Source organism: Engystomops pustulosus, chromosome 6, assembly GCF_040894005.1.
Source record: "Engystomops pustulosus chromosome 6, aEngPut4.maternal, whole genome shotgun sequence".
Lineage (NCBI taxonomy): Eukaryota > Metazoa > Chordata > Amphibia > Anura > Leptodactylidae > Engystomops > Engystomops pustulosus.
The window spans coordinates 108860940-108885579 of record NC_092416.1 but is presented as its reverse complement, the minus strand read 5'-3'; the positions used below and the strand labels follow the sequence as shown (position 1 = coordinate 108885579).

The 24640-nt window shown below is 40.2% G+C and overlaps 1 protein-coding gene across 21 annotated transcripts in view; it reads right to left on the bottom strand.

The window, feature by feature from the left end:
• Positions 1-24640, bottom strand: part of ZMYND8 (zinc finger MYND-type containing 8) — a 328826-nt gene that overhangs the window by 272066 nt on the left and 32120 nt on the right. For all 21 annotated transcript variants that reach the window (XR_011847695.1, XM_072110572.1, XM_072110565.1 and 18 more), the window contains one exon: positions 19337-19396. Coding sequence is in view for 19 of the 21 variants with exons in the window: in XM_072110572.1 (XP_071966673.1) it covers positions 19337-19396 (60 nt within the window). In the remaining 2 variants the exon portion in view is untranslated. The remainder of the gene's footprint in view (positions 1-19336; positions 19397-24640) is intronic.

The following is a 24640-nucleotide window of genomic DNA, read 5'->3' as shown; positions in this document are numbered from 1 at the left end:
TATTCTGAGCCTTTGGTAGCTGTGGATTGAAATGAGCTTTTTCAAGAAACACTTCTTCCTTTGTAACTTTTACTATATCCACTAATCTTTTATCCTTCCCTTCTTCTGGCAATCTGAGTGGCAGGGCATGACGACGTAGTCCACGTCAGTGAGACGCTGATGAATAGGATACAGTCATACCCATGCTGCCTTAAGCTGGTTTTGAAGCATAGTCACTAGCACCTTTTCACCAACTACATAAACTCTTGCTTGGGCATTTCGGTCATACCGTGATTTCTGACTCGCTTGTGCCCATCTTCCTTATAGGAGCTTGAATGGGAAGAAGCCAGTGGATGCCTGAAATACCTCTCTGTAAACAAATAACAAAAGCAGGAGGTAATGTTTACAGTGTTGTTCCTGGTACTCCTCAAACTACTTATAGATCTGTTTGAGGATTCTATTAGACAATTTGCAAAATGCCAGTTGTCTGCATGTGGTAGGTACCAGGTGTTGCTTCTGTATTTTCTTAGGGGGACTTCATTAATTTTGACATGAACATGGTCCCCTGATCCATCAGCATCTTCCTAGGAAATCCTACCCTTGAGTATATGGTTAACAGAGTATAGGCTTATCCTCTCTAATCAAAGACAGTGCAACAGCTCCAGGTACCAAGTAGCATAATCCACTAACAACAGAATAAAGTTTTTTTCCCAGAACTCTTGGTTACAGCTAAAGGACCTACAAGATCCACCAGAATACTCTGAAAGGCTTATTGATTATCAGCAAAGGGATCAAAGGAAGGTTTGGGAACAGGTTCAGACGTGTCCATCCTTTGGCAGATAATACAAGAACGGCTGTAATTAGTCACATCATTCTCCACACCAGGACAATAAAAATGCTTTTTTTCAGGATTTGATCTGTCTTATTTTCCTAAAAAGTACTGTAATAGAAACAATGAACTCAATATGGCGCCGAGACGGAAAAGTTTTGAAGTGAAGGAATGTCAATATGACGTCAATGTAAAACAGCAGGGAAGTTCTCCAATCAAGATACTACATAAGCTGGGAATCATGAGTTATTTTGATTTGTATTCTCCTCCCCTTCTGTTTCTCTCTTGTGGTTCTATATCCCCTTAATGACCGCCCTATCGTGATTCTATGTTGGTCATTAAGGTTACTTCTTCTGACGCAACGTCTTTCTACGGCGATGAGCGGCAGGGGGGGGGGGGGGGGGGCGAAGAGTGCTAAGAATCCAAAATAAAAATTGATGATTTTGTTTGTGTTCCCCTTGAAATAGTTAATCAAATCTTACAAATAAGCTTAAGACCCCCCAATAATTATCTATAGATTGTATCTCATCTGGCAAAAAAAAAGCTCTCATATGTTCGCATTACCAAAAATTTATAATCTTGTACAATGTGACAATACAAATCTGCTGTGAATAGCGCTGCTTAAATTCTATGCCCGAAAGTGCGCCCATAAGACAGTTTACCACCACATATGGGGTATCAGTACACTCGGGAGAAATTGGGCATCAAATGTTGCAGAGCGTTTTAGCATTTAAATTTATTATGAATCAGTTTTGGCCTAAATAAATTTATTTTCCAAAAAATTTCAAAAGTTTCTAAATCGCAGGTCCATATTGTTTTAACCCATGCGAAACACTTAAAGGGTTAATAGACTCAATAGAAATTGTTTTACATACTTTGAGGGGTGAAGTTTCTATAGTGGGGTAATTTATGGGGTTTCACTATTATTTAAGCCTTTCAAAGTCACTTGGAAGCTGAGTTGTCCCTCAAAATGTGAGTTTTGGGGATTTTCATGAAAATGAGAAAAATCGCACCTAAAGTTCTGCACCTCATAACATCCTAGAAAAATGCAAGGATGCATAAAATATCATCTCAACATAAAGCAGACATTCTGTAAATGTAAATTATCATGTTTTTTTTGAGTAGTTTTACTTCCTATCTAGAAAGCAGGACATTTCAAACTTGAAAAAAATGAAGAATTTTTACAAAAACCTTTCCCAAATTTTCACTTTTTTTCAGACCGAAATGCAAAACTTATCACTTAAATTTAAAAATGAACATGAAGTACAATGCGTCACAAAAACATTCTCAAAATCACCTGGATATGTTAAAGTGCTCCGAAGTTATAATTACCTTATATACTCGAGTATATATAAGCCTAGTTTTTCAGCAAAAAAAAAATGTGCTGAAAAACCCAAACTCGGCTTATACTCGAGTCAAAAAAATAAATATATCTAAACTCACCTTTCCGGCGACCCCTGTATATCTTCTGTGCGATCTGTCTGGCAGCGGCGGCAGGCTATGTACACTGGGGCAGGGTCTGTCAGGCTATATACACTGGGGCAGGGTCTGTCAGGCTATATACAATGGGGCAGGGTCTGGCAGGCTATATACACTGAGGCAGGGTCTGGCAGGCTATATACACTATAGGTTCAATAGGTTTTCCCAGTATTTTGTGGTAAAATTAGGGGCCTCGGCTTATACTCGGGTCGGCTTATACTCGAGTATATAATTATCGTGATACATGGCACATTTGAAAAAGTATGGTCATTGAGCTGAAAACTAGTGTCGGTGATAAGGGGATATAGTTTTGTGTAACCAAATAAACCTGGGCAGTGCCGATTTTTGCCCTGGGCAATAGCATTAGCAAATCTTGCATCCTACCCCAACAGGGGTATACATGCATCAACTTTTCCTTAAATTGGTGAGGCAATAACAGCTGTGTGCCATTCTTGCTGGACACCTGTTGGAATCATCTAATACAATACAGTTGTCCCTTATCCCAGGTTACCCTCTCATGATCAAAGAGATTTAATCAGCACTCTCACTCAACTTCCTTAAGGTTCTTCTGTCTGTAGCGCAGCCTTGTCCAGTCTGTCTGTTGACTGATAACACACCTGCCTGTCTGACTTCTGATATCCACTGGGGGTGGTCAGATACTGCTGACCTCCTTTTCCTCCTGGGATTCCACACAAAAGGGCTCAAAGTCAGGTGCTACGGCTGTATATCACTATAATAATGCGTTACGAATCTCCCCCTCCCTGTTCTACTGGACAGGGTTGTGGGACACAGGTTTCTGGGAAGAAAATTGTCAGAACCCCAGGGAGTCGGTTAGCAAGGTCCTTCAGCTCCACAAATGTGGTCACCAACAAATTCCTTGGATGCACTGCTCAAAAGTAGTGTTCAGTCAATCTACCACATCAGGGTACCTCTAGTTTGGAGGTATTTCTCAATTAAAACTTTTTGATGGCCCCATAATATCAATCTTTGTCTCTGGGTAGAGACGCAAACACATCCAGGGCTTTGCCTTTAAGTTCTGGGGCAAGTTATAGGACAGTTGATTGTGTCAGCAGATTTTCTCAAATCCTCTGAGAAAACTGTCTAAGGTCACCATCCTTTTCCATTACCTGGTAGTGATCTAAATGTAGTTTAAAGGGAACTCTCCTACTGGAATCCCAGTTCGGTAGTATAGAACTGGACATCTGGATTTGTGCTAACTCCAGCTGGTACTTTCTTTTTGGGCCTGACACACTGTATGCTCAGCCTTCCAATCTGCGAATTCTAACTTGGCCTGGGACTCTAAATCCAATCACAAGTAAGAGTTACGACCCCCCATATGTTGGAGAATCAAGTGTATAGAATACCATTCTGGGAACTGGTGCATCCAGTACTTCCATGTTCAGTAAATTCCAGTACAGGATTGTCTACTGAGCAGAACGGTGGTGTAATTGCTGGTCATTATCTGCCACCTTTGCTTGTATCAGCTCCCTTTTCTAAAGAAAAATGGAAAAGTTTACATTTCTTTTGACTACGTGAGCCAGGTGCTTGCCAAATGAAAGAGAAAAGAAAACACAGAGAGGAAAGGAACAAACAAACTGTTTGCATGTATTTGTGTCTGAATAACCAATTGCATGCACTACAAGCCTTTGTGTAGACAAAAACTCTTCTACAAGATCTTCTACCCAGCCCTTAAGTGGGAGGAATAATTTATTACACCAAACACTTAATGTTCTAAATTTAAATGAAAAAATGATATGCCCATTTCAGCAACAACTTTATATTGTTTGAATAATAAAAAATGTATACATATTTCCAATATACTTTCTGTATCAATGACTCACTGTTTTCTAGACCTCTGCTTTCTGTCATTCTACTGTTATAGCACACAGCTCCGATTACAATCTATTACTCTCTGATACTAAAGAGATGTGCACCTTCGTGACCATGGTCAGATTTCTGTCCACTGGTAGCAAACAATGACACATTTTATAATTCTATAAAATGACAGCAAGCAGAGAAGCAAAAAAAAAAATTGAAAAAATTGTAGAATTTCTCATCATATAAACAATAACATTACTTTGGTGGAATGGAAATACCTCTTTAACCCCTTAACGCTCTGCGCCATAGCTCTACGGCGCAGAGGTATAAGGGATGTATGAAGAGGGCTCACGGGCTGAGTCTTCTTCATACAGAGGTGGGGGTTTTTGCATTTTGCACAAAACCCCCACCGCTAATAACCGCGGTCGGTGCTTGCACCGATCGCGGCTATTAACCCTCTAAACGCCGCCAAAGTCGCCGGCGGCGTTTAAAAGACGGCGGCGCGCGGACGCCGCCATCTTTTTTTCGATCGCCACGCCACCGAACGTCATCGGGGGGCGGCGATCGGTTACCATGGTAGCCTCGGGTCTTCTTTTGACACGAGGCTACATGGTTTATGCAGGTTCGTTACAATGAGCCAGTGGCTCATTGTAATGTATGACCTGCAAAAATGCCATATATTGCAATACTGTAGTATTGCAGTATATGGTAGGAGCGATCTGACCATCTAGGGTTAATGTACCCTAGATGGTCTAAAAAATTGTGAAAAAAGAAAAAGAAAAGTTTAAAAAATAAAAAAAAAATTAATAAAATATTAAAAGTTCAAATCACCCCCCTTTCCCTAGAACGGATATAAAACATAACAAACAGTAAAAATCACAGACATATTAGGTATCGCCGCGTCCCAAAATGCCCGATCTATCAAAATATAAAAACGGTTACGGCCGGCGGTGACCTCCGAGGCGGGAAATGGCGCCCAAATGTCTGAAATGCGACTTTTACACCTTTTTACATAACATAAAAAATGAAATAAAAAATGATCAAAATGTCGCACAGACCTCAAAATGGTAGCAATGAAAACGTCGCCTCATTTCGCAAAAAATTACCCCTCACACATCTCCGTGCGCCAAAGTTATTAGCGTCAGAAGATCGCAAAAATTTTTTTTTCTTTTTTGTACACATTCGTTTAATTTTTGAAAATGTATTAAAACACAATAAAACCTATATAAATTTGGTATCACCGCGATCGCACCGAACCAAAGAATAAAGTAGGCATGTTATTTGGAGCGAAGAGTGAAAGTCGTAAAAACTGAGCCCACAAGAACGTGACGGGTTTTTTTCAACTTTTCCACATTTGGAATTTTTTTTCAGCTTCGCAGTACACGGCATGTTAAAATAAATAACATCACAGGAAAGTAAAATTTGTTGCGCACAAAATAAGCCCTCACACAGGTCTGTACACGTAAAAATGAAAAAGTTATGGATTTTTGAAGTTGGAGAGCGAGAAATCAGCCGAAAAACCCTGCGTCCTTAAGGGGTTAATCTATCCCATCACTAGCCACTATTTCTGTCAGGATTACAGCCTTGGGTTAAGAAAGGGAACCTAGTCCATCGAACTGGACTATCTTTTTTTCACAAATCAATAGCTCTTGGAATATAATACAACTTTGTCTATTATAGTTTTAACCTTTATGCAATAGTTTCCTTGCTATACCCATCAGATTACCTGCAGGAGCTGCTTCCTAACCCTGTTCTGATAAGCCCTTTGAGTCATAGTTTGTTTATTTGATGGTTTCATGCAGGGAAGGGGCTGCTGCTCCCTGCTCACAGAGGAGGAGGTCATGTGACAGAGCTCTCTGTGTATGTAATAGAGCTGGATTTGTTCAGAACAGTGGATACAGATGTCTCTTGCACAGAATAGAAGATCTCGCCTGTTCCTAATTAGTCCCTCCATCCAAGTCTGTGATTCTACAGAACTTTCTCTGTCTTTCTGCACCTCATGCTACACCCCTTCCCCCACCTTGTCATCAGCAGTATCGCACTGTGCATATACAACACAAGCTATAGACTGGTGTTACTGGTTAACTTGGATTTTTTTCCACTTATTACATGTTCCCTGCTAGTCCACGTGATGGAAGTTGCAAGGCTAATCACCACATACATCCTTTATGTGCACGGTTCAGTGTATTAACTTGTGGGAGACTAAATGGATTTTAAGGGCTATTCCGATGAAGACAAGTTTCTTAAAAGTACACAGGATTAAAAAAAACAAACAAACAATCTCTAATTCAATGTCATCAACAAAAATACAGCATTTCACAGATATAATTCCAACTTGTCTCTATCAGCCCTGGTGTACACAAATTTCAGTTGCCCCTAGAAACGACCCTGTAACTTTTGACTTGGGGTCGGGGACACCATCTTGGATTTGTGTGGTGGCCGTGGAGCCGAGATTTGTCTCTCTGCTCCCTGCCCCCTGAAGTACAGGACTGCACAGACACTCACCCACTTCCTGCCAACAACACATTATGAGGAGAGAGAAGCTATGGGCAGATAAGTAATCCAAGGGAAAGGGGAAGCAGGAACATATCTGTGAGAACAGACATGTAGAAGAGCTCACAGTGTGAAATGGGCATCTCTTACGTCTCATCATCTCATCTCTGATCTGTCTCATATCACCTGTCAGATACTAGTACAATGTTCAGAAGGTAAATGGTACCCTAAAATCTTAATGTATCTGCTTAAAGAGTCCCTGCCCACAACCTTGAATTTTACACTGACCATCATTGAGGGATAGGAGCTGAAACAGCAATAAAAATTGAGTAAAATGATCTATATTGTGTAAACATCACTAGAGGATTGAGCTTTGAGAATTTTCTTTTGTGGGAAACCACAAGGCATTATTAAAACACTTTAAGAACAGAAAATGCCATAACTTTGTAAATTAAAAGAAGCGCACCCCAAATGAGGCATTGTTCTGGATTGATGATTATAAATCAAACACACCAGTATACAGTTCCGTATCACACAGATTATGCAAATGAGCCTGAGGGGCTCTGGACTCCAATGCTGCTAACGGAGCCCGTAGACCCTCAGGCTTATTTGAATAATTTTTAAAGCCTTTTTAAAAAAAGGGGGCACACACACCAATATTTCAGTGTGCTTGGTTTACAATCAGTGATCCTGATGATAGAGGTCCTTTTATTAGCAAGTGCTGTACAACACCTACATACCTCAACATTTTTATATGAAGATATCTTGCCATGCAAGCATCTTAGAAACTTGGTCAGACCTTCAGCTTTTCCTCTCATAATGCTCTACATACATACATACATACAGTATTTGGTAAAAGGTGTTCAAAAGTCAGGCACCCACTACTGTGAAACATGAAAGGCGCTCTGTCAAAGTGATTTTCTCTTATGAACTACATAGAATACAAATGAATATTTACACATCTTCTATTGAATGTCTGCGTGAATATTAATTATAATCAAAACACCCCTATCTTGAGAGATAGAATTTCAAAAATAGAAATCCAGAAAACCGCATAGTACAAATTATAAAAATTTATTTGCATTTTGCAGAGAAAATACCCTATATACTCGAGTATAAGCCAAGTTTTTCAGCACAATTTTTGTGCTGAAAATTACTTACTTCACTTATACTCAGGAATATTACAAAAACACAAAAACAGAGTACTCACCATTCCAACGTCCGATGCTGGCTAGCTATGTACGAAAAGGGCAGCTGGCAGGCTATGTACTAAAGGAGAAGCTGGCAGGCTATGTACTAGAGGAGGCTGGCAGGCTTCATACTACAGGGGGCTGGCAGGCTATATATACGGGGGAGGTTGTGACAAATGCATTTCCCACCCTAGGCTTATGCTCAAGTCAATAGGTTTTCCCAGTTTTTGGTGGCAAAATTATACTCAGGTCGGCTTATACTCAAGTATATATGGTAAGTATTTGAACCCTAGGTATCCCTTTGTTGGCAAGCATAGCAGTCATTTGTTTTTTTGTAGTTAATGCTGAATGTTTGCACACGGAAGGAGTAATTTTGGTTCACTCCTATTTGCAGATCATCTCTAAATTATTTATATTTTGAAGCTTTTGCTTGGCAACTTGGAGCTTCAGCTCCTTCCATAAGTTTTCTATGGGATTAAGGTCTGGAGACTGGCCAAATCACTACTTGACCTTAATGAGCCACTCCTTTGTTGCCTTGGCAGTTTTTTTTGGGTCACTGTTTGCTGGAAGACCAAGCCAAGACCCATTTTTAATGTCCTGGCAAAGGAAAGGTTTTCTCTAAAGATTTTACGGTAAGTGGTTCCATCAAATCTTCCATTGATATGGTGAAGTAGTTCTTTGCCCTTAGCAGAGAAACAGCCCCAAAACATAATGGCCCAGATTTATCAAAGTGAGGCAAAATTACATCAAGTGAAGATTCTGGCACACAAATGCAGGGTGCACCTGATTATGTCATCATCTCATATCTGATCTGTCTCATATCTTTTTCGAAGTGTCAGATACTAGAGATTTTTCAGAAGCTGAATGAAAGTTTATATAAACCTTGTATCCTGTTTCTCTAACCACACAGACAGGAGCTAAAATAGCAATACACTGAGTAAAGGGGTAAAAAAAAAAAAAAAAATTGATTATCTTTATTGTGTAAACATCATTAGGGGATTGTACACAACATGTGTAAAGACATTCTTTCTAGTGCAAAAGACCAAAAATTGGCCGATTTAAAAGATCTGGGCCAATGTTTCCACCTCCATGCTTGACAGTGGGGGCGGTGTCCATGGGGTCATAGGCAGCATTTCTCTTCCTCCAAAAAGGACGAGTTACAGGGGTTTGCCCAAAGACGCATTATTATTCCTGTGGGCTGACAATGTGTGATGTTGTTATACGTGTTCTGGGGCTGCGGAAGTTCAAGAGACTAAACTTTTGCAATATTTCAGAAGCTGATGAAATTCCAAACATTATCAGCCAAGTTTTTCAGGAATTCCCAGAGTTCTCAATGTTAGTGATGACATCTTAGTATTTGGCACCTCCAAGGAGGAATAAAACAGCCGCTTAGAGCAAATATTTCAAAGACTAGAAACCAGCTAACACTAAATCCATCCAAATGTGAATTTAACCAGAAGTCCGTTAAGTTTTTTTGGCTATATTTATTCCATAAAATGGTGTCTCAAATCCTCGAAAAGTTGCTGCTATAAAATCAGTTTACAGTTTGTTGGGACTGGTCACATACTGTGGATGTTTCATACCTGACCTGGGCACCATTTCTGAAACTCTGCAACAACTAACAGCTAATCACCATATACATCCTGTATGTGCACGGTTCAGTGTATTATTATTTGTGGGAGACTAAATGGATTTAAAAGGGGTAAAGTGCTGGGACAACCCAAAATTATAATTTTTCAAGATTCTTTAATTTTCTAAAATTCATTACAAGGTAATAAATAAATAAAAACCTATAAAAATAGCGGTAATAGTTCCGAACAACGCGTTTCGCCCTTGGACCGATCGCTTCTTCTGGTTCATAATTATACATAGGAATATGGTACTATTTAAAGAGATCAGTGTCATCTGATTGGTTAATGACAGTTACGGTAACTTATGTGATTATATAAACTCAGTTAAAAAGGATACAAACATTAAAAATACATACAGCATATCACATATAATTTGTAGGAATACCTAGTAGTAAAACGTATATTAAAACTCATAGTATTATACATACAGTACATTAACATAATACCCGGTCTATTAGACACTATAGAGCTACAGAAGTCATTGTAGAACTACAAATACGGATAATGGGAAGGGACATGTCGGTAAGTGTAGTGAAGATGGCACTGGGCATGAGACTACAACTACGGAAGCAGATTTGGGAAAAAAGGCTGGGACGAAACTACCCAAACCGAGGTAACTGGATAACAGAGGAAGAGAAAGATTACTTCTGAATATGAAAGTGTTGTTATACAGATTTTTAAAGAATAGTTTCATTGGCTTCATTAAGGCCGTTCGGGGCGAGGGTATTGAGTGTGTATATCCAATACACCTCGCGTCTACAGAGCAGTTGAAAACAATTAAGCGCAGTCTCAGGTATATGGTCTATCGACATGATAGATTAGGGGAATTTGGCTTGGGGATGAAATACACTGCAGTGCTTAGATATACCTTGTAACAGATATTTCTTTTTTACATTTTCCCTGTGTTTATTGAGACAAGTTCGTAAGGTCTGAACTGTTCGCCCAACGTATTTGACATTCTATAATATAAATAACATATTTAGTTTTCGCAGGACATGCTTAAAGGGATGGGGAATGTTTCTTTAGTGGAGTTACACATAAAATGAAGAACCTGTTTTAATAGATACGCAACAGAGGCACCTTTTTTTACCACATTTTGAGAGGCATCCTTTTCTTTTTTTTGTGATTCTGTGTCTTTTTGTGTTGCCTTATAATACTAGGAGCCAATAGATTTTTAATAGTGGTTGCTCTCCTGTATGTGATTTTAGGATGATCAGGTAAAAGATCTTGTAAATATGTATCGTTAGTTAGAATATGCCAGTGTTTTTGAACGGCTTCCCTTATCTCCTGAAACTTATTGTTATATTTAGTAATGAAATTAATGTTAGCTGACTTCTACTCTTCGGGTATAGTATTAGATTTATTAGTGATACATTCACTTTGTCTGAGTGGCTTGGCCTTTTGATATGCTTTTTTAAAAAGTTAATTGGGATACCCTTTTTCCTTGAAACGATTTTGTATAAGATTGGCTTGTTCGTTACAGTTCTTCCTAATCCTTTTGTATTGGGAATATGGGACTTTTTTAACCATTTTTTGTAATGTGAGCTTGAATATTCTAAGTAGCTATTTGAGTCTACTTTTTTAAAATGGGTTCTTGTTTTAAAGATTTTTTTCATCATGATAAATTACGATGTCCAAGAAAGTGTTTCCAATGTAAAAGTGATACCCCAGTCGTTTTAATTTAAGTATTCATAGAATCTATCAATTTACTCTCTGGGACCAGTCCATAAGAGGAACAAATAGTCGATATAACGTTTGTAAAGAGTAATGTATTGAAAAAAATGGGTTCTTACTGTTTTGTATAAATATTTCTTCAAAAGCCCCCATAAAAAGGTTGGCAAAGAAAGGGGCTACACGGGTCCCCATAGCTGTCCCTAAAATCTGATGGTATAAGCGATTATTATACGTAAAATAGTTGTTTTCTAAAACGATCTTTAGACATTGTCACAGAAAGTTTTTCTTTTCTTCAGATACGTTGGTATCTTTTTCGAGATATCCGATACCACATTCTATGCCTTTGCTATGGCTAATGTTTGAATATAGAGCACTTACATCAAGTGTTATGAGCCAAGTATTTTCTTCCCTTTTCTTTTGTTCTAATTCGCTAATTAACTGGTCAGAATCCTTCAGGTAACTTGCCAATTTTATCACATATTCTGGCCTCCTAGTGAATACGAGGGTAAACTCCGCTGATCTGTAGACCAGGTCGGAACTACAGAGTCTTTTGCTGTAGTCTCTGCTAATTTTCCAGTGAAGACTATAATAAATTTAGCATGCTAGGCATTCACGTCTTCCGCCCAGCCCCGCTCCCAATGGCATGGAGAGGGAGGTTTATATGGTTTCTCTGTCAGAAAACTGGCAGAGAAGCAATAGTAAATCTGGGCCACTGTGTTTTGAAACACAATTAAAGTAGAAGGGAGGAACTTTTCCTAATCGAGATGTGTTTAGACCTTAAACACTTGTGATCAGGAGTTATGCATTGCTCCCGGCCAAAAAATTTGTGACTTATTCCCGATCACAAGCACTTAGGCCAAGAGCAATGACTATTGAGGAAGTCAAAAAAAAGCAGTGGATTCTGATCCACAACTTCAGCTATTTATTGAAACTGTATGGTTCAAAAATTGGAGTTCTTTCAATACGGAGATTCATCTTCAAACCACCTGAACAAGCAGCATACATCAAAAACTTTTTCAAAGCAAGGCATCAAGTCGGCGTCAGACTCAAATCTACTCCTGCATGACAAATCGCCTCAAGATACCACAGAAGCTACAGGACAGAGTGCTTGATTTGGCTCATGAGGCTCAACAAGAGGTTATAACAAATAAGCAACTACTTAGAGAGAACGTGGAGTCCCTCATCAAAGCATAAATTCCTTGCCGAGCAGCGACAAGGGGCCTGTGGACAAGCTCCACTACAAATGACACCCCTGCCTAAAAGCCCATGGACTGCAGTTCCCGTTAATTTCTGTTCATTGCCCGTTCATTCTTACCTTCTAGTGGTCAAGGATGATTTTTCTAGATTTCCGTTTGTTGAGCCTGTGTCGACAACCTCTGCAAGGGCAGTTATACCTAAATTAGACGAGTTTTTTTCTGCATATGGCATACCAGAAAGAGTAAAAACTAATAAATGGGACACCCATCAATAAAGCAGACTTCAAATCTTTTGACAAATATCTTGGGTTCAAACACAAGAAAATAATTCCATACTGGCCTCAGGCCAATGGTGAAGTGAAACGTTTCATGCAATCCATCAACAAAACTCAGGATTTCCCCCATGGAACACAGGGATCTGCATCAAGAATTGTACAAATTCCTTAGACAGTACAGAGGAACACCGCCAACAACTGCACATCAAATTCTCAGCTCCCATTGAGTCCCCAATAGCTCTCAAGGAATCCTCAAAAGAAAGGATGAAGATGAAGAAAGAAAAGATGCTGATAAAAGGCAAAGATCACTACAAAAAGGTAGTTATAAATATGGAAGATTGGGTCCTAGTTAAGCAGTTGAGACCTAGTGACAAACTGTCCTCCCCATATTATCCAGAACCCTTTCAAGTGACCCAGGTCAAAAGGTACCATAATCACCACGCAACACCATGGTCATCTGATCACAAGGAGTGCCATTCCAAAATCTTGAGGGATATGATCCAGGAGTCCAAGAGCTGGACAAAGAGTGGCATGGCTAAATGCTATCTTAGACGGGCAAATCCCTATCCATCAGATCATCTTACAGACTACATTCTTCAGTGAACCTTTTAACCTCAAAGAACTCTAAACATTCTTGTGGAATTGAACTGTTGGATTTATGGTCAAAATAAGTGCCATATTTATGTTACTTTTATTTTTGTAAGAAGGAAAGGGATGTGATATTGTTATAAGCGTTCTGCTAATCTGCAAGAGCAGATTCCAAAAATAATAGAAAATTAAAAGGATAAAAAAAATAAATAAAAAAAAAAAAGCAAAACACAGAGTATTTCCTGTGTACAACTTACCAGGTTCATTCAGCATTAGGTCTATAAAATATACAGCATTTAGTGCATCTCATGATCGGTGTAAAAAGGTGTACTTTATTTGTGCTCACCCTTTTCATCATTAACCCCTTAAGGACGCAAGGTTTTTTTTCGCTCATTTCTTGCTCTCACCTTCAAAAATCCATAACTTTTTCATTTTTACGTGTACAGACCTGTGTAAGGGCTTATTTTGTGCGAAACAAATTTTACTTTCCCGTAATGTTATTTATTTTAACATGCCATGTACTGCGAAGCTGAAAAAAAAATTCCAAATGTGTAAAAACTAAAAAAAAAAAAAAAAAAAAAAAAGAAGAAGTCACGTTCTTGTGGGCTCAGTTTTTACGACTTTGACTATGCACTCAAAATAACACCTCAGCTTTATTCTTTGGTTTGGTGCGATCACGGTGATACCAAATTTATATAGGTTTTATTGTGTTTTAATATATTTTCAAAAATTAAACGAATGTGTACAAAAAAGAAAAAAAAAATTTGCCATCTTCTGAAGCTAATAACTTTTTCATACTTTGGCGCACGGAGCAGTTTGAGGTGTCATTTTTTGCGAAATGAGCCGACATTTGCATTGCTACCATTTTGAGGTCTGTGCAACATTTTGATAATTTTTGATTCCATTTTTTATGTGATGTAAAAAGGTGTAAAAGTCGCATTTCGGACATTTGGGCGCCATTTCCCGTCTTGGAGGTCACCGCCGGCCGTAACCGTTTTTATATTTTGATAGATCGGGCATTTTGGGACGCCGCGATACCCAATGTGTCTGATTTTTACTATTTATTATGTTATATATCAGTTCTAGCGAAAGGGGGGGCGATTCGAATTTTTAATATTTTATTAATTTTTTTTATTTTTTAAACTTTTTTTTTAACTTTTTTTTTTCACTAATTCTTAGACCATCTAGGGCAGCGTTTCTCAACCCGTGGGTCGCGACCCCAGAGGGGGTCGAACGACCAAAACACAGGGGTCGCAATCCTATTACGTTTTTGCCGCGATTCGCGGCAAAAACGGAGTATAACGTGTGATAACTCAGTGCTTGAGGACCTTCCTGCTGTATACAGGGGAAGCTTGAGGACCTGTGGTGATGTCATCATCACATGACCCTCTGTTCCGTGGGAGTCTGTATAGAGGAGGAGCCAGACTGCTCTGCTCACAGTGAGTAGAACCTGAAGCAGCAGGAAGGGAATCACCAGAACTGGGGGCAGGAGAAGGGGCAAAACTGGAGACAGGGGGGGGGGGGACACCAAAAGTGGGGGCAGGACGGGAAGCACTAGATCTGGGGGCAGGAGAAGGGGCAAAACTGGAGGCAGCAGGAGGGGAAGCACTAGAACTGGGGGCAGGAGAAGGGGCAAAACTGGAGGCAGCAGGGGGGGGGGGGGACACCAAAACTGGGGGCAGGTGGGGAAGCACTAGAACTGGGGGCAGGAGAAAGGGGCAAAACTGGAGGCAGCAGGGGGGCACCAAAACTGGGGGCAGGAGAAGGGGCAAAACTGGAGACAGGAGGGGGGGAGGCTAGAATTGGGGGCAGGAGGGGGGCACTACAACTGGGGCAGCAAATGGAGGAACCAAAACTGGGGGAGGGGGGACAGTATTATAGTAGTTATATTCTTGTACATATGGGGCAGTATTATAGTAGTTATATTCTTGTACATAGGGGGCAGTATTATAGTAGTTATATTCCTGTACATAGGGAGCAGTATTATATTAGTTATATTCTTGTACATAGGGGGCAGTATTATAGTCGTTATAGTATTGTACATGGTTTGGGGTCACCGCAACATAAGGAACTGTATTGCGGGGTCACAGCATTAGAAAGGTTGAGAACCACTGATCTAGGGTACATTAACCCTAGATGGTCAGATCGTTCCTACCATATACTGCAATTCTTCTGTATTGCAAAATATGGCATTTTTGCAGCTCATTCATTACAATGAGCCACTGGCTCATTGTAACGAATCTGCAGAAGCCATTAAGCCTCGGGTCAACATAGACCCGAGGCTACCATGGCAACTGTCTTTTAAATGCTGCCAGCGACTTTGCTGGCGGCAATCAAAGGGTTAATAGCCGCAATCGGTGCAAGCACCGACCGCGGTTATTCCCTGTACCTCTGCGCCGTAGCTCTAAGCGTTAAGGGGTTAAGATGCAATTTCTAATACACTCCACAAAATAGGAGTGTAAAATTAAGGACAGCTAACCACTCCACCACCAACCACAGCTATTGTTATGGCCCTATTTTACAGAGTTGCCCATGCAAATTCATAACATACATTTATGGTGAGAAATAGTTTTCTCATGCATGGGAATAACTACTTTGTAAACACCCTTGTGATCCACCTACCAATCTAGCCATCATCTCCTTCATAGGTAGATCCATGGTGGTACGTTTCCTTTAATGCGACGAAAAATATTGCACACCCAACGAAAGTTTAAAATATGCTGAAATGGCTTCTTCCCAGGGACTATGAAACTGTTGTTTTTTTAACTGTACACCACAAGCGCTTGCGTCTATCACTAGCCAGAAGTTAAGGGAGCATATGACTTCCTGAGGTAAAAAAAAAACTTCCGTTCTAGACTGGATTCTGTCCCGTCCCATCCCAGACCTTCAACATATAGAAGTGCAGGAAGCGAGAGAGCCCAAGGAACTGCTAGATTCAATGCCATGAAGAGGCTCAAGACAGACATTACTGTTCTTATAGTTGTAATTTTGTTCAATAATAGCTCCTGAACTGCAGTATGGATCTTTAATATTTTTCATCTAAGAGAAATGATTTTTGGTATGTGGAATCGAACCGTGCCCCCAAGAATATCTTTGATTTTGTTGGAATAATGGAAGATTTCTTCAGGTTTATTGACCAAAATCGACTTAGAATCTGTTGTATGCAAACTATTTGTAATTTGTTGACCTCCCCACTAAAAAGGTAATCAGAGATATGCCAGTTGCACGATCAAGTTCTTAAAGACTCTTGGAGCCACTGAAGATTACTTAATGCCCAAACCCCCGTCCAGGAGACCTGGGACCCTCAGGTACTTCGAGACGAATGGGCACGTGACAGTCGAGAGGTCGTTTGACGCCATAGAACAGATTTATAGAGGACTTTAAAGATTTCATTTTTAATTTTTTTTTTTTTTTCTTATTAGTACGTACTAGTTTAGCGGCTTTAAGTTTATTATGGTACATAACAAGCAGTCTGTTTTTTTTTCCACATTAAGGAGTTGAATAAAACCCTACTCCTTCTTCTTGAACACAAACACTTGCCAGGAGTCTTTTCTGCAATAGATATTTTACTTTTACGTCCATGGGCTTTTTTTGTCAGTTTGCCGGAGAATTATATCACTTTGAAGCGCAGAGAAATAGGGAATATAAAAACTAATCTTACAGTTAGCTAAAACAGCAATAAAACTGAGTAAAATTATGAAGTAAAGGGTTAAAAATTATCTTTATTGTGTTATCACTAGGGGAATGAAATTTGAGAATTAAACCCCTTTAAACATAATACCTCTTGGTCTTTTAGAGCTTTTCCAGATGCCTACCATCTTATCTTTAGATCTCTGGCTGGGTAAAGTCTCTGGGAAGGACAAAAGATAAAGAACTTATCCTGAAAGTTCGGAATAGAAAAGCCCTTTTCCGATCTGGCATCTTGTTCAAGGCAAAACCAAATAGAAAATTACCTTTACAAGGGATACTACAAAGATAATCTTTAGACAGAATATCACCACTCCAGTTTTTAGGCTGACCACATGGCTAAAAACTGTAACGCATCCACCAATGCATCACCAAGGAAAGCTGAAGCCTTGGTGCTGAGGTAACATCAACTAATAAATCTCAAGACAACATTCTTGGTCTTATCTTCAAGACCAAGTGTGACCCACTGCAGGAGAGATCTAGAAAAACATGCAGTCGTAATATTTGCCTTTAATGTTGCTGAGGAAAATTCCCAGGACCGGTATTAAATTCTTTAAACAAAAAAAAAATGTATTTCTTCTAAATGGGTCTGTTTCTATTTATGCTAAAATCACATTGCTGCAAAAAAAGGACGAGGCGAGGGGTGGGCGAGTATAAATCATATACCCTCAGGTAATTTGATGGTAGATGTCCTTTAATCAAGGACAAATCGGGTTGAATAAATTATTGCTTAAAGTGTGCATGGAGAACTAACGGATGAAGAGTTAGATAAGGCCATTCTATTCTCGCATAAGATGCCACTACCCTGCAGTGCTCAGGAAAAGAATTATAAAATATTGTCTAAGTGCCCCTCTTGGCTCCACAGAATTTTTCCAAAGTTTCAGACGTGTGCTGGTGCTGCGATGAGGAAGTGGGTACTCTACTTCATATCTGGTGGAGCTGCTCGGTCCCCCAACCGTTTTGGAACAAGGTCTTCGACAGTTATCATCAGGTCACTGGCAAGAGGGTCACTCCTTCTCCCCAGATACCTCTATTATCGATTATACCTGGTACTCTCTCTACTATTAAGAAAGGCCTTCTTCGTCACTTTTTGACTGCAGCTCGTACGGTAATTCCCAGATATTGGAAGAGTCCACAACCTCCCACGATAGTCGAGTGGGTCCCGGAACTTGGGTTTATTCATAGAATGGAGGAGTTGGTAGCTAATGACTCTGCAGATCCTGGTAAGACTAACACAGCATGGGCTTCATGGGACATATTTTTAAGCTCTCAGGAATTTCATGATCTTCTTCTGTCATAGACAGAGCGCGCCATAGCCCCCCCCCCCCAATTCTCATGACCATAGTCACATGGGTTCCCCACCCCTTGTATGTGTCCCCCCCTCCAACACCCTCCTCACCCCCCTCTTTTTTTCCCCATTTTGCACACCTATGATTGTCTCCTTGTATTTTTTATTTTCTTTGTTGAATTATACATTATAATAGTTACCATGTCTTAGATGGCATTTTGGGGTTTACAACTCGCTGTATTATGCTTCGACTCTTATCCCCAACTTAACTTAGATCCTAGATGTTTCTGATGCTGCGTGATCAGCCTTGTACTGCCATCACCTGCTTGTACCGTTTCATGTTAGGTCTTCCCTAATAAATGTTGATTATACATAAAAGTGTGCATGGAATCAAATAAGGCCACAGGCTCTTGCATCACAATTATGCATGATTCACAAGACACCTTTGCATAAGACAGAAGGCCCATGCAACAGTTTCTACAGTAATGGATTTTAGCCTTTCTGGTAGATTTCCTAAAAGGAAAATAAATCCGAATATGAAGGCAAGGTTACAGACGTACTGACCACTACAAGGAGCCAAAAGCACAGGGTATCATACTGTAGCACAGTTCTTTGGAACGGAAACCGATGGATCCTCTCTACCTACTTCATCCAAGCTCATGACGGCAGGTAGCAGCAAACTGCACCAACTGTTGATTAAGGAATCCTGTGGCAGATTAAGTGCAGGAAACACAGTAACTAGCTGCGTCAGGTAAAATCATTTAAATTTCTTGCACTATGGTATCCTACTTGGGTGTCTGGTGGCGTTCCATACAACTCCTGGAAGTCAGTGCAGAGACGTAGACGGACGCAGCACTAACCAAGCATGGAAGCCTAGGGAGCACCCTGCAACCACAGACTAACTGAAACTATCTATATTCTGACGTAAGCCTCCAAGCAGAGGAGGAGATACAGAAACTAAACCCTTCGCTTAGATGAGCATCCACTAGTAGAGGCATGGAGAACCTCACCGAGGTTCTCCTGGGTCTTTTTAAAAGTCACAGAAAACAACTGAGGAGCAGGAGAAGGTGTTTGAATTTATGGTCTAGGTTCCCTGTATGTGGAGGTGGACCCCTCTATCTGGTGGGTGCTGTTGTAAAGGGAGTAAACTAAAGGATTTGTTAGATTTATAGGATGTCATTTTAATTCAGTGAGATTCCTAGTACTTACTGAATTGCTGATTCTCTCCATGTTCCTGCGATAATCCTTCTTGATATGCAACAGAAGCACCTGCAACACAGATCATAAAATGCCTAACATTAACATCAAAGAAATTGCAATCTATATAAGAATCAACAGTCTTCTACTTAATACACAAATACAGCAGTCCTATCAGATAATTCCTATACCTTCACAAATACAACATGAAACAAACATGGAAGAGGACATCCAATTCTAGTACAGACTCCTTCCTTAATTCATTTAAGGCCAAGTCACAAATACACATATAAACACACTGGAAGTTTGTATTTTGGAACTGGGTGCCAGATAAAAACCAGTGCAAAATTTGCAAAAATTGTTCTCTAATTAAGATCAGCGTTCTTTTATAATTAAAAGGGTTTCCCAATTAAAGAAAGTTCTGAAATTTTAATCCCCTAATGATGTTTACACAATACAGATAATATGAATCCCTCATACTTTACAATTTTGCGGTTTTTGGATCTATCACTCATTGAAGTGGGCAGGCACCTGCAGACAAGAGAATCTAGTCAATAAGAAAAACCCAAACCGATCCTGAGTAGATCCTCAATGTTGCCTAGGGACCGCCTCGCAATGTGAAAGATGTGGAGAAAAAACACTACCCCCTAACCTGACATCACTTCCCATACAACAACAAGACTTTTCCTATTGGAAGTTATCGGACTACATTAATAAAACATTTAAAATCCATTAGAACCCCTACTGCATTATAATACAATCATATAATGTAATAGAAACAATAGTATATAAATCATAATAGTGAGAACTCAATGGTCCTGCTACTATGAGAATAAATCACGTGATACAGCAGTCACATGTCATAACCTTGTTGGAAGCCACGGGATGTCTAGGCTCCGGGCTGCTAATCATGGACGCCCTTCCCACCTCCCTCTCCCATGCAGGGCGAAGTAGGGGGATGTCATATGAGAGGCGTTAATTCAGTTGACTCCACAGCAGAAAATTAGACTATCGATCACGCCGATTGTTGAGGATCTCCACAGTCAAGTATCATGTCTGCAGCAGTTGTTAATTTCGGTTTGCCGTGTTCTCCCATGGATTCCAACAAGATTACGCATTGTGACAGATGTACACTAACACGTGTTTTCGACTCAAAAAAAAACAAATCTATGAAAACCATACTGCATGTATATGTAGTCCAATAACTTCCAATAGGATAATACTGGTTGTTGAATCAGAAGTGATGTCAGGTTAGGGGAAGGGGTGTTTCCGACATAAGGTGTGTAATAACGTTTGTATTGTTCAGTTGAGCAAGAGCGGTTATTCCGTTTGACACGCGTTGGCCAATGATGTTTATTGGGGCCACTATGGTATGTTATCGTAGGTCTCTCAGTCAATCTTTCTCTCAAGTCTGGGTCAGCAGTCAATATTGGCCAGTATCTTTTTTAAAGTGTCAGCATAGGCATCAAATGTGCCAGTGCGTTTAATGACCTGCTGTGCTGGTTGCAGTTCTTTATTATGGAACAGTGTGCCTCTTTCAATATTTTTTGCTCTTGCGCAACCTTATAAAGGCATTTTTTGGGGTAACCCCGACTTCTAAATCTCTGGTACAGATGTCGCATTCCGTCTTGAAGGATGTTTCATCAGAACAATTCCTGTGGATTCTTAAGTATTGCCCTACAGGAATGCCTGACCTCAGGGATTGTGGGTGCCAGCTTTGCCACTGTAGCAAGTTGTTAGTAGATGTTGGTTTACGGTACATGTCAGTTTTGAGACATCTCAATGAATCTTTACAGATCGTTAGATCCAAAAAATTTCACAGGTAAATTTCATGCCATTGTCATTACTGAGTTGGTTGACAATTCAGCAAATAATTTCTTCCCCCCTTCCCACAAAATCAGTACGTCAACGATGTACCTACCCCAATATGAAATATATTGGGATAAATTGGCGTATTCCTTGGAAAAAAAACAATGCTATCCTCCCACCAACCAAGATAGAGGTTAGTGTATGAGGGCGCACAAGTCGCCCCCATCGCAGTTCCTCCAACTTTGTGGTAGAAGGAACCCCTGAACAAAAAATTCTTCCGGGTAAGTACAAAGTGTAGTAACTTTAATAGGAACGTATTATTTTCTCTCAACTGTATGCCTTTGGTGTTAAGAAAATGCTCAACGGCTTTGAGGCCCAAATGGTGTTCTATGTTACTATACAGGGATTTGACATCAAGACTAGAAATCATGGTGTTAGATGTAAGTGACAGCTCCTTTAATTTTTTGATTGTATCGTTCGTGTTATGTAAGTATGAAGGTACGGCACATACAAAGGGCTGTAGCATCTTACTGATATAGATGCTACATGATTGAGTTAAGCAGTCGCAACCCGAGACTATAGGTCTCCCAGGGATTGGTATCCGCCCCTTATGCACTTTCAGCAGAGCATCACATGTTGCTATCGTAGGGTGTTTGTTAAACAACACTTTCTACTCATCATCACTGAGTAAAATATTGCTTTTAGCCTCCGAAGGAAGTGATTCCAATTCACAAACATGCATATGAAATCCTTCGTGTAGACCCCACACCCATTTATGTCTGTCTGTCTATCAGACAATATTCTGGTATTTAGAGAAAGGGCGAGTATGTTTGGACCTAGTTTGCATATCTGTAAGTGGGGCTTGTATGTTAGATGGGCCCGTAATGTTCTCTTCCTCCAAAGTTAGAAGTGCCTCTAGGGCCCGTGTTTCCTTTTGTTTTCAATCAGTTTCTTCCTCCTTATGTATCCTGTGTAATGCTAATTTGAGAGCGAACAAATTAATATCCATGAGAATATGTCACTGAGGGGTGTAGGTGTGAAGGCAAGACCCCTTTGTAAAAGTGAAAGCATATTAGGTGAAAGTGTTTTGGATGACAGAAGTGTGGTATGATCGAAGTCTGAGTGTTGAAGGAGGAAGGTTGTGCCGTGGGCATAGCTTTGCGTGATGTCTCTATTGTTCTCATTGGGGTCCACATTTTTCAGCTGTTACTACTGTGCTGGATGGATATTGTTGACTGTTCAGAGGTAGTGTGGAGGAAGAAGAGGGCAATTGTGCACTTAAGATAGAGCGATTGTTTGTTTCCGTACATGATGCCACTAGAGCAGTGATGGCGAACCTTTTAGCGGCCGAGTGCCCAAACTGCAGCCCAAAACCCCCCTTATTTATCGAGAGGTGCCAACCAAAGATTATAGCAGTAACTTATTGCTCCTTGTTCAACAACTTTCAATCATATTGGCCTCCTGAGGACAGAAACAAAGTAGAAAGATGGAAAATTTTCAGCATTTTAACTTCTTTCCAGTATGCCTCTGTACACAGAGTATGATGGGGCCAGCAGGAGTTCCTTCAGAGATAATTAGGTCCTGTCTGCTCATTCTCCCTCTTCCTACAGTCCCTAGTAACGAAGTAAGTATCAAAATATGAAAGCAACATCTTTTAAGTTGCTTAGAACTGCAGGAAGATTCTTTGAGTCCTGTCTGAAGTGCTTGGACGATGGCTCTGGTGCCCACAGAAAGAGCTCTGCGTGCCGCGTCTGGCACCCGTGCCATGGGTTCGCCACCACTGCACTAGAGTATTATTCCCAAAATTACCACTATTGCTGGTGGTTTTCTTATGTGGAGGAGATTTCCAGTTTCTAAAGTTCTTACGCTTCGTACCTCCTTGTGAGGTGGACTGAATTAGTTCAAAAACGCAACAAATCTTTTCCATCTCTTTCTCTATCTTTTCCAACATTTCTGATGTTTCTTATCCTTAATGTCTTTTACAATGGTGTCAATATGTTTCTGTAGTTTATTTTCAAGTGTCAAGAAATCTGGATATTGGTTAAATGCCTTTATGTCCTGGATTTCTTTCTGTAGTTTCTCTTGTAGTTTATGTAAATGCTTTTTTTTCGTAGGTACTTCGATATTCAAACATACGTAAGGAGTTTTCAGTTGGGACCGTTTGCCAACCCCTTAGAACAGTGGTGGCGAACTCTAAGGGCACCCGCACCATCAACCCACTGCATAGTTCGCTGGACAGGACTCAAGGCCTCTTGCAGTCCCAGGCAGCCCAGGACCCTAGAAGGAAGCTACAATGATAACCAAAGCTTTTTCTCCTTTCTACTGTATTGGTGTCCTCAGGTGCCTATGCAATTTAAAGATGTGACAGAGCAGGGAGTAATAAGTTACTGTTTAAATTGTCACATCGGCACTTTGCGAAAAATATGTGAGTTTTGGATGTAGTTTGCGTCTAAAAGGTTTGCCATCACTGCTTAGAAACTCAGGATCCTCTTCATGTGAGTTGGCGGTTATTTGTATTCTCGGCCCCCTATAGACTAACTTCTGACTCAAATAGGTATTGAAGCTGACCACTTCCCAGCTCGCTCGAATGTATTGTTTGTATGTTTTATTAAGGTCATTAAAACCCAGATGGATGTTACTTTGGTTTAATGGAAGGTCTTGAGTAGAGAAGACCTGTGTGGCCTGTTGTGTAATATTCTCGAGATTGATTGCTTGTGACAAAAATCATGCCATTGCAGGATTATGCATGAAGGCCAAAATAGAGTGGGTTACCTCTAAAAAGGAGTATAATGAGAAAATCTCATATGTTATATCATAATAGGCAGCAGTGGCTAGATGTGCACACTTAATACCCCTTAATCCAGAGGGGCAAAAAAGGGGATAAGTAATCCCAGGTCCTATGGCGGAGGGATAGAACTCCTAGGGTTTACTATATATTTCACAAAAAATGGACCTAATGTCACAGCAGGGAGTTTAGTCTAAATTCAACACAAAGCTGCTTTTGGCAGCACAAGATTACCCATATCAGGACAACAAGTGTAATTGTTAAAACGTCACTTTTATTATTAATCTAAATTCTGAGAATCTCCTCTGATACTGTTGGCAGGCGATTTTAATCAGGTCTTGCATGCCACGGAAGATGGGTCCCATCAGGCCCCAACTACCTGCATGACCATACACTCTGAATCAGACCTGAAACTAATGACTGCAGATTTAAGGATGATGGCAGATCCTATACCAACCTATACCAGAAATCTGGAAAACCCCACACCAACAAACCTAGAGGCATGGAAATCCATGAGGGCTCATCACTAATCCTTGCTGGAGGTCTAGCAATCGCAGCGACATTGTTTTGAGGGCCAATGACCCGCCAATGGTGGACATGGATTCATTTGACCAGGGTTTCCATGCCTAAAGTGGCAGAGGAAAGACTAACAATGTTAAATGCAGAAATAACCCCAGAGGAGGTGGCGAGGATGATCAAAGATCTAGTATATGGCAAATCAC